The sequence below is a fragment of the Sminthopsis crassicaudata genome, chromosome 5, assembly GCF_048593235.1.
Source record: "Sminthopsis crassicaudata isolate SCR6 chromosome 5, ASM4859323v1, whole genome shotgun sequence".
NCBI lineage: Eukaryota > Metazoa > Chordata > Mammalia > Dasyuromorphia > Dasyuridae > Sminthopsis > Sminthopsis crassicaudata.
Window position 1 is genome coordinate 193,795,345 of NC_133621.1, and position 10,694 is coordinate 193,806,038.

Genomic DNA, 10,694 nt, shown 5'->3' on the forward strand with positions numbered 1-10,694 from the left:
TTGTTAAAAGAAAAATTGTTTATTGTAATCCAAGGGGAACAGGACTTGAAAAATTAAAATCTATGGCCTCCAAATGACTTTGTTAAATCCTAGGAACAAAACAAAACAAAGATATGATTGTGAAACCTCATAAACAGGCAGATCCATGGAGGATAAGAGTACAGAACACTGTGGAATGATCTCCTTCAGCTTGCTGGACTATTTTCCACTTGGTGAGCAGGAAGTCCCTTCTTCATCATGAAGTAGGGGTGATGCTTATTCTCTTGCAGAGAAAGGTCAGGGAGCATGGTGTTGGGTTGAAGTCCTCCTTGTAGAATGTTCATTGAGAGGAATAGCAGCAAACACAAAGATGAGAGTTCATTGGACAGAGAGTCATGGGGCCAGGCTTTGTTCCTGGAAGTGGAGGGCCAGGGCAAAAGAGGGGTGTCACAGGGGCTGTGAAGCAAATAGAATGGAATTTATAAATAAAAGAACTCTGGAGAACATTGTAAAAGGCCAGAGTGCCAAGAGAATGTTCCAAGTGCACCCCAACCCGAGGTAGAGGGCTTTTCATTTGATGGTTCAATGGCCCAGGATAGGTCTGTAGATAGTAATCTCCTTCCTTCTTGACACATTGAAGCAGGAACACAGAGGTACAGGAGGCCACATTCTTGGCCCTTTTCCTTTTCAAGCGTGGGGTGTAGATCCCCAGGGTCCACTGAGGAAGTTGACTCACATCCACCTCCCAGTACTGGCTGCCGGAGCTGAAGGTCTGCTCAGCAAAGACATAATGGCGAGGAGGGTTCTCAGGAGGCGTGGTCTCCACTTGCCAGCCTGCTCCAGCCTTTACATCCTTGAGATCCTCAGAAATTGTCACACAGGAAGTGGCTGATCTGGGATCAAAAGTGAGATCTACTCTGTATCTGTTGAGCATCTTGATCAGGCTAGGGATGGGGCATTCTCTCAGTTCTTGGGTGATAGCCTTGGCCTGTTGGGCCAACATAGACTCACTCCTCCCCAGCAGCTGCTTGGCATCCTGCAGCACATCCAGATTGGCTTGGTGGCCCGCTTCCTGCAGCTCTTGCATGAGGTTCTGTAGGCTTTGCATGTGCTGGGAGAGTCTGTCCTGGCTGGCCTTCTGTTCTTGCCTTATCCTTTTAAGGCATCGCTTCTCTTCCTCTATCAGCAAGTGGTGCAGTTTGTGGAATTCTTCCATCATCATCGAGTGCCAGTCAACAGCAGGTTTCTCTTCCTGGGCAAGAAGTTGTTGATTTTCCTCCAAATGGTTCCCCAAGCGAATCTGAAGGTTCTGGAGCTCCTTCCTGTATTTGTGAGCAGCCTCTTGTACAGGGGAGATCTTGTGAGCCCCATGCGCTGGGGTTTCACAACATGTCACACACAATGCTGTCTGGTCCTCTTCACAGAAAAGCTTGAAGAGTTTCTTGTGAGTGACACACTGGCTCTGTCCTTGAGTGCTTGGCATAAGCTTGGAGCTGAGCTCTTTGCCCAGCTCAGTCAACTCTGCTAGGCGCTTGTTCACTGTCGGGATGGCCCTCTCCTGGGAAACTTGCCTGCATTCAGGACAGGAGAAAGCTGGGTCTCCAACTCTCCAGCTGGAGGAGAGACAAGCTTGACAAAAACTGTGCCCACACCCGATGGTGACAGGCTCACAGAAGTAGCCCCTGCAGATGCTACAGGTGATCTCACTCTCCAGTTCCTTCAGAAATTTCACAGTAGCAGCCATTCTCTCTCCAATTGCTAGACTAGACTAGAAGGTCTGCAGCAGCCAGAGGAAGAGGCTTCCCTTACAATGAAGGCAGTGCTTCTGAGCACAAACATGCTCTCCTTTTATAGGAGGTAGCCCCACCCCCTTAAGCCCTCCCACAAAGGTGTAAATTCCTGCAGAGCAACCTGTTAACTCTTCTTGGTGGGAACAGCCCTGAGGGCCCTGAGTTCTCACCTCTGGCTGCCTCCTTTGAATTCACAGGTTGCACCAAAGTGATTGTTCTTTAAGAAGGAATGTCAAAAAATGTAGAGCTTTTGGTTAATGGATTTTCAAATCTCCTTTTGTACAGATCCTCTTCTTTCCTTTCTTCTTCTACATCTAGTCAATTGGTTAGAGTATAATGACTCGTCTGCACTTTCCTTTTCAATTTCATTACTGAATTTGAGATTTACAGGCAAACTCCTTAGTCCTTTCATCCAACCTACCCAGGAAGACTAAACCCATAAGGACATCCAAGAATTTGCTTTTCATTCTCTTCTTTAGGAGGAAAGTGACCACAATGGACTCTCAAGACCTCTTTTCTTTTGCATTGAACTGCACATTTGGCTCCCTGCTCAATATCTCCTTTCTCCCTGATCCATATTCTCCACAATTGCCAGCTAACCTTCCTCCAGTAACTTTGCCAGCTAACCTTCCTCCAGTAACTTGAAGTTTGAAATTTTCTAAAAACGTTCCTGTAAGGAATAACAGAAAACCAGATTTATCTCTTATTTTAAGAATAAAGTCTTCTCTTCTTCTCATCTCTCTACTCTCTCTCTCTTATCTACTCTCTCTCTCTCTCTCTCTTCCTTCTCTCATCTCTATTAAATAAGTTCAACAAACAAAGCACCTTCATTGAACTTTCTGTGTTATAATCTTACATTACTAGGAAAATTCTTATTGAGTGTGAAAACTTATTTGGAAATTTCTGCTTTCCTTTTCCTCACTCTCAGCTTTCTTTCACAAATGGAACCCCTTACAAGCAAAGTCTGGTTTGCATGTCTTTGTCCTCTAAGATCCTGCAAGTGCCTGCCAAAATTGTAGGTAGCTAAAAAAAAAGTGGTAACTAAATTGAATTGAACTGAGTAAAAACAATTGTACTGAAAACAGCAGGACTGGGAAGGTGAGAGCTTGCTCCCGCCTCCTTTGCTTATTTTTCTTTTTTGGTCAATTATTGGCCAACATTTCTGTAGCTTGTCTAGAGCTACCCTGATGTCAGGCCTCCTATTAGGGCTGCTATGGTACTATGATGGGACTGACTAGGGCAGTTTGCATTTACTTATTCCTGATTTATTTAGAAACCTCAGTTATTATTGTCAGGGCAGAGAAGGTTGTCTAAATCAGGGCAGCAAGGAGACCTAGAACTGTGTTAATTTTCTAAGTGAAAGTGACTCCTGGGGGAGGATTCAAATTGTATGTAAGGGACCTGGTAGTGAAAAAGAACTGGAAAAAATTGTGTAGAGATCCAAGAAATGGATGAGTTGGGTGACTGAGAGGGCCAGGCTTAATGAATAGCTGGTGATGTCTGGTCAGTTCTGACAGTGGTGCTCCATGTATAGGGGCTAACATAGGGAAGGTGGATATGAAGAGCATGAAAGTGACATATAGTGAGAGGCAGATTTGAATAGCCTAGAAAATACATTTCCAAAGGCCCAAAGTCCAGCCAGAATTTCAACATGAACCTTGTGTATTTAGCTCTGACTCACTCATCAGAAATGTTTTTAAAGCATTTACCTCAACTGATCTCATCAGACTTAGCTTCAGTGGGTTCCCAATATCTCTTCTATGTCAAAATCTCTGATTATCGGAAGTCAAGTGACTTGCCCACTGTCATAGATAAAGGGGTATCTGAAGTCACATCTCTCCATTGTCTAAACCCAAGCATCTTTCAATTGCCCCACTGGGTGCTACAGAGGCTCTGTGGACATCACCAAAGAGATGAGGAGGTCCCAAGAAAGCATCAGGCTCATCAGAGCTTGCCTGGACCCCTTGAGTCAAATGGAAACCTCAAGACAGAATTTCTGGGTAATTAGTAATCAATATATTAATCAGGCTATCTAGCAATCAACAAATTTATAGTCTGTATTTTGTCTTGGTAGGCAAACATCAAAAGTGCCCTTAAAATGCCTTAAAGCCTCTCTGAGAGGGAATACTTCTGAAAAGTGAAAATCTACTCTGATTGGTGGATATTAACTAAAGAGTTGAAGTTTTAACTCCTGCTAAGAATGGCTCTTTGTATACAGACTTAGTAGACTCAAGACATGAAGGCAGAAGAAACCATTTAGATCAGGCACCCCCCAATTAGGTTTCTCCTTCATGAACTGGATTATCCTCCTCTTTGATAACATGGATCAAGTACGAGAAATTCTTCACCCAGGTAAAGCCTTGTCCATTCTGCATTTTCTCTGTAAACAGAAATTGGATCTCCCAGTTAATTAGGGTCCTGCCTGCCCAACTAAGGAATCTGTACATTGAGTGCTAGGAACTAATCTCATCATTCAGCCATGGCCCTCAGAGATTGACTGACCTGTTCAGGAGTTTGATCTTGGCAGAAATGAAAGGACAAAGATCTTGGGGAGGAGGGGGTTATCACAAAAGTAACAGTCATTAATAGAAATATGCATTTATCTCATCTGGAATAGTCTGATTTTTCTTTATATTTATTAAGCCACTGATTTATAGGAAATATTCCTCTAGAGGTTTTATAGTTCAGTAGAACAAGATTTACAATGCTCTTTGTATACATTACCTTTTGCACTTCCACTATAATTCTATGATGTAAATGGAATAGAGAGGTCTTGACTCCATTTGACAGATAAAGAAATATAGTCTCAGAAAAGATAAAAAGTTTGAGAATTGGGATTGAAGCCTTGTTTTTCCTAGACACTGAGATGTCAAGTGACTTTTTTAAAGGAACACATCTAAATGTGGTCCAGGAAAGGATTTGGACTACATTCTTCCAGAGTCTGAGCCCAAGTTCCTGTCCACTGAATGTCTCAGATGGTGCAACTTGGTCCAATATCATTAGAGAGTTGGACCTGGAAACCTGAAATATCTGCCTTTTTAATCTTACATGTCACCCAACTGTCTGATCCCTCAGAAGACAAAGGCAATACACTTAGATTGGATCAAAATCATCTAGAGAGTATTGTTTCACTGACTTATGCTTTGTTCAAGCATTCTGAAATATTTCATACAAGAATGATTAATTTTTGAATTTTAATACATCCTAAATGGAATTTTGGATGAGTACTTACAAAGATATAGATTGCCTAGATTAAGTAAAGAAAATAAAGTATATAAATATTCCCATTTTAGAAATAGAAATTGAACAAGCTATTAATGAAATCCCTAAGAAAAAATCTCCAGAGCCAGATGAATATACAACTGAATTCTACCAAACATTTAAAGAACAATTAGTTCCAATACCATACAATAAGAAAAATAAGATAAAAAGGAGTCCTGCCAAATTCGCTTTTATGTCAAAGATATGGTGCTGATACCTAAATCAGGGAGGGACAAGCAAAACAAACAACATTACGGGGCAATTTCCCAAATGAATATTGAGGCAAAAATCTATTTTTAATTCAATAATAATTTTATTTTTAAAATATATTATATTATATATATATGTGTATGTAATATATATATTATATATATATATATAATAAGATAGTTTTTAATATTCACTCTTGCAAAATCTTGTGTTTCAATTTTTTTCTCCCTGTTCCCCCCTCCTCTTAAACAGCAAGTAATCCAATACATCTTAAACATGTGCAATTCTAATAAATATAATTCCACATTTATCATGCTGCTCAACAAAAATCAGATAAAAAAGGAAAAAATGAAAGAAAAAAATATGCAAAATTCTTGTATACAATATTAGCAAAGAGATTACAACAATTTATCACCAGGAAAATACATTATGATCAAGTAGGATTTATAATATAGTTTTAAGTCTGGTACATTTAGGCAACCTTCATTTGCATCTTTTCCTTTAATTCCCTTGAATTTCTTGACCTTTTGTTCTAATAAAGCAGCAGTCATCAAAACCATTTGGCACTGGCTAAGAAACAGAGTAATTGATCAGTGATTTAGATTAGGTTTACCAGATACAATATTCAATGACTGTAGTAATCTAGTGTTTGATAAACCCAAAGACTTCAGCTTCTGTGATAAGAACTCACCATTCAACAAAAATTTGCAGGAAAATTGAAAAATAATGTGACAGAAACTAGGAATTAACTAACATCTAACACTCTATATCAAGATAAGGTTGAAATGATTTCATGATTTAAAAATAAAGGGTCATACTAAAACAAATCAGGAGAGCAAGAAATAGCTTACCTGTCAGTCTTTTGAAGAAAGGCAAAATTTATAACCAAAGAAGAAATAGAGAACATTATTAAATACAAAATGGATAATTTTGATTATATTAAATTAAAAATTTTTTTTTTCTACAAACAAATCCAATTCTGCCAAGATCAGAAGGGAAGCAGAAAATTGGGAAATTTTTTTTTATATCCAAAGACCTTATTTCTAAAATATATCGAGAATTGTTTCAAATTTGTAAGAATACAAGTCATAACCCAATTGATAAATGGCCAAAGGATATGAAAAGACAATTTTCAAATGAAGAAATTAAAGCCATTTGTACTCAAACTAAAAAATGCTTTAAATCACTATTGATTAGAGAAATGCAAATTAAGACAACTCTGAAATATTACCACACACTTCTCAGATTGACTAAGATGACAGAAAAAGGTAAATATAAAAGTGGGAGGGGCTGTGGGAAAACCGGGATACTGATACTTTGTTGGAGGAGTTATGAACTGATCCAAACTTTCTGGGGAGCAGTTTGGATCTCTGACCAAGGGGCTATCAAACTGTGTATCCCTTTTAATACAACAGTGTCTCTACTGGGCCTGAATCTCAAAGAGATCATAAAAAATAGGAAAAAAAACTCATGTACAAAAATATTTATAGCAGCCCTTTTTGTAGTACAAGGAACTAGAAAGTGAGTGGATTCCCACAAGTTGGGGAATGACTGAATAAGTTATGGTATATGAATTTTAGAGAGTAGTATTGTTCTGTAAGCAATGATCAGCAGGATGATTTCAAAAAGACTTGTAGATAATTACATGAAATGCTGCTGAGTGAAGAGAGTAAAACCAAGAGAACATTGAACACAGAAATAACAAGATAATGTAATGACCAATTTTGATGAACTTGGCTCTTTTCAACAGTGAGGTGATTCAGGACAGTTCTGATAGTCTTATGATGGAGATAACCATCTGTACCCAGAGAGAGGATTATGTTGTGGATACAACATAGTATTTTCAACATTTTTGTTGATGTTTGCTCAATTTTTTTCTTTCCCTTGTTTTCCCTTTTTCATCTGATTTTTCTTGTGCAGCATAATAAATTGAGAAATACATTTAGAAAAATTGTATGACTCAACAATATTGGATTACTTGCTGTGTAATGGAGAAGGAAGGGAGAAAAATTGGGAATGCCTGGTTTGCAAGGTGAATGCTGAAAACTATCTTTGTATGTTTCTTGAAAATAAAAAAAATTCATTACTAAAAATTTAAATAAATAAAATATAAAAATAAAGGAAAAAGTGCAGAGGATTCTCCATTCCTTTTTGTAATTGACTAGATAAAGAAGGGGAAAGGAAAGAAGTTTCCAAGAAATTCTTCCATCTGCAGAGGGTCCAATACAAAAAGGAGATTTGAAAATCCATTGAGTTGATTCTTAACAGTTTTAAAAGATTCCATCTAAAAGACACAGGAGGCTTGAGACTTTGGTGCAACCTGTGAATTCAAAGGAGGCAGCCAGAGGTGAGAACTCAGGGCCCTCAGGGCTGTTCCCACCAAGAAGAGTTAACAGGTTGCTCTGCAGGAATTTACACCTTTGTGGGAGGGCTTAAGGGGGTGGGGCTACCTCCTATAAAAGGAGAGCATGTTTGTGCTCAGAAGCACTGCCTTCATTGTAAGGGAAGCCTCTTCCTCTGGCTGCTGCAGACCTTCTAGTCTAGTCTAGCAATTGGAGAGAGAATGGCTGCTACTGTGAAATTTCTGAAGGAACTGGAGAGTGAGATCACCTGTAGCATCTGCAGGGGCTACTTCTGTGAGCCTGTCACCATCGGGTGTGGGCACAGTTTTTGTCAAGCTTGTCTCTCCTCCAGCTGGAGAGTTGGAGACCCAGCTTTCTCCTGTCCTGAATGCAGGCAAGTTTCCCAGGAGAGGGCCATCCCGACAGTGAACAAGCGCCTAGCAGAGTTGACTGAGCTGGGCAAAGAGCTCAGCTCCAAGCTTATGCCAAGCACTCAAGGACAGAGCCAGTGTGTCACTCACAAGAAACTCTTCAAGCTTTTCTGTGAAGAGGACCAGACAGCATTGTGTGTGACATGTTGTGAAACCCCAGCGCATGGGGCTCACAAGATCTCCCCTGTACAAGAGGCTGCTCACAAATACAGGAAGGAGCTCCAGAACCTTCAGATTCGCTTGGGGAACCATTTGGAGGAAAATCAACAACTTCTTGCCCAGGAAGAGAAACCTGCTGTTGACTGGCACTCGATGATGATGGAAGAATTCCACAAACTGCACCACTTGCTGATAGAGGAAGAGAAGCGATGCCTTAAAAGGATAAGGCAAGAACAGAAGGCCAGCCAGGACAGACTCTCCCAGCACATGCAAAGCCTACAGAACCTCATGCAAGAGCTGCAGGAAGCGGGCCACCAAGCCAATCTGGATGTGCTGCAGGATGCCAAGCAGCTGCTGGGGAGGAGTGAGTCTATGTTGGCCCAACAGGCCAAGGCTATCACCCAAGAACTGAGAGAATGCCCCATCCCTAGCCTGATCAAGATGCTCAACAGATACAGAGTAGATCTCACTTTTGATCCCAGATCAGCCACTTCCTGTGTGACAATTTCTGAGGATCTCAAGGATGTAAAGGCTGGAGCAGGCTGGCAAGTGGAGACCACGCCTCCTGAGAACCCTCCTCGCCATTATGTCTTTGCTGAGCAGACCTTCAGCTCCGGCAGCCAGTACTGGGAGGTGGATGTGAGTCAACTTCCTCAGTGGACCCTGGGGATCTACACCCCACGCTTGAAAAGGAAAAGGGCCAAGAATGTGGCCTCCTGTACCTCTGTGTTCCTGCTTCAATGTGTCAAGAAGGAAGGAGATTACTATCTACAGACCTATCCTGGGCCATTGAACCATCAAATGAAAAGCCCTCTACCTCGGGTTGGGGTGCACTTGGAACATTCTCTTGGCACTCTGGCCTTTTACAATGTTCTCCAGAGTTCTTTTATTTATAAATTCCATTCTATTTGCTTCACAGCCCCTGTGACACCCCTCTTTTGCCCTGGCCCTCCACTTCCAGGAACAAAGCCTGGCCCCATGACTCTCTGTCCAATGAACTCTCATCTTTGTGTTTGCTGCTATTCCTCTCAATGAACATTTCTCCCAGGGAGCCACAGGCTCCCTCGCTTTTTTCACTCCATTTCCAATCTTCCTGGAAGAGGATAAATTTTAACTGCTTCATGATGAAGAAGAGACTTCCTGCTCACCAGTTGGAGATGTTCTATACTCCTATTTTCCATGGATTTTCCTGTCACAATCGATTAATTCTGTTTCAGCAGTTAAAGAAGCCTCATGTGAGGATTATGGTTTCCATAATTAAGTATTTTGTTCCTAGAATTTATCACAATGTTTTCCATGTCTCTTCCAAATGAATTTTGTTATTATTTTTTCTAGATATGTAAAATTCTTGGGAATTTGATTGATATGGCATTAAATAAGTAGATTAGCTACACTGTCATTTTTATATTTGCTTGGCTTCCCCTTGAGCACTTGATATTTTCCCAATTGTTTACATCTGACTTTATTTGTGTGGAAAGTATTTTTTAGATGTTTTCATGTATTTCCTTATTTTGCCTTGGCATGTAAACTTCCAAATATTTTATACTATTGACAGTTATTTTAAATGGAATTTCTCTTTGTTATCTCTTGCTGCTGGATTTATTGGTAATAAATAAAAATGCTAATGATTTATGTGGATTTATTTTGTATCCTGAAACTTTGCTGAAGTTGTGAATTGTTTCAAGTTTACTTATACCTTCAGAATCCAATTCTCAAAGTGCAACAAGAAAATTGTATTTACACACATATATTGTATCTAGGTTATACTGTAACACATGTAAAATGTATGGGATTGCCTGTCATCTAGGGGAGGGGGTAGAGGGAGGGAGGGGATAATTTGGAAAAATGAATACAAGGGATAATGTTATAAAAAAAATTACTCACGCATATGTACTGTCAAAAAATTTCATAATTATAAAATTAATAAAAAAATGGAATGTAAGATCCTTGAGAAGGTTTTTTTTTTGAGATTCTTTATATTCCTATTACAGAATAGATGCCTAATTAAATATTTCTTCAAATTTGAAAAAAAAAAAAAAAGGATTTCTCCCTCTTTACAGCCCCCCCCTTTCTTACACCTTTTACTTATTATTTCTGTTTCCCCTTCTTTTAGCTTCTTCCTTTCCTTTTATCTTTCCCCTTCCACTTCCCTATAAGGTTAGACAAGTTTCTCTGTGAAACCAAACATGTCAAATGTTCTCTCTTTAAACCAAATCTGATGAGAGTAAGATTCACACAATGTTTATCCCTCTCCCTTCTTTCCTTCATTCAGAATAGGCTTTCTTTGCCCATTCATGACATGTAATTTCTCTCTTATCTCCATTTTCCCTTTTCTTCTTGCAGCTTTGTTAACTTATCCTTTAGGAGTTTAGGGATATCCTTTAGGAATATGTACTTGATGTATATATGTTTAGTATTGATATTTACTTCATTATCTATGGTACCTCTTAGTAAGATATAGTTTCCTTCCTTATCTCTTTTAATTAGATGCATTTTTACTTTTGCTTGACCTGAAATCAGGA

At 39.5% G+C, this 10,694-nt stretch overlaps 2 protein-coding genes across 2 annotated transcripts; one reads left to right on the plus strand and one right to left on the minus strand.

Moving 5' to 3' along the window:
* Positions 1 to 319: 319 nt before the first annotated feature.
* Positions 320 to 1,723, minus strand: LOC141543926 (tripartite motif-containing protein 43-like). Its single transcript, XM_074269596.1, has one exon. The coding sequence runs from the start codon at positions 1,721 to 1,723 to the stop codon at positions 320 to 322; it is 1,404 nt and encodes a 467-aa protein (XP_074125697.1).
* Positions 1,724 to 7,803: 6,080 nt separating this feature from the next.
* On the plus strand, positions 7,804 to 9,207 carry LOC141543927 (tripartite motif-containing protein 43-like). Its single transcript, XM_074269597.1, has one exon. The coding sequence runs from the start codon at positions 7,804 to 7,806 to the stop codon at positions 9,205 to 9,207; it is 1,404 nt and encodes a 467-aa protein (XP_074125698.1).
* Positions 9,208 to 10,694: the final 1,487 nt, after the last annotated feature.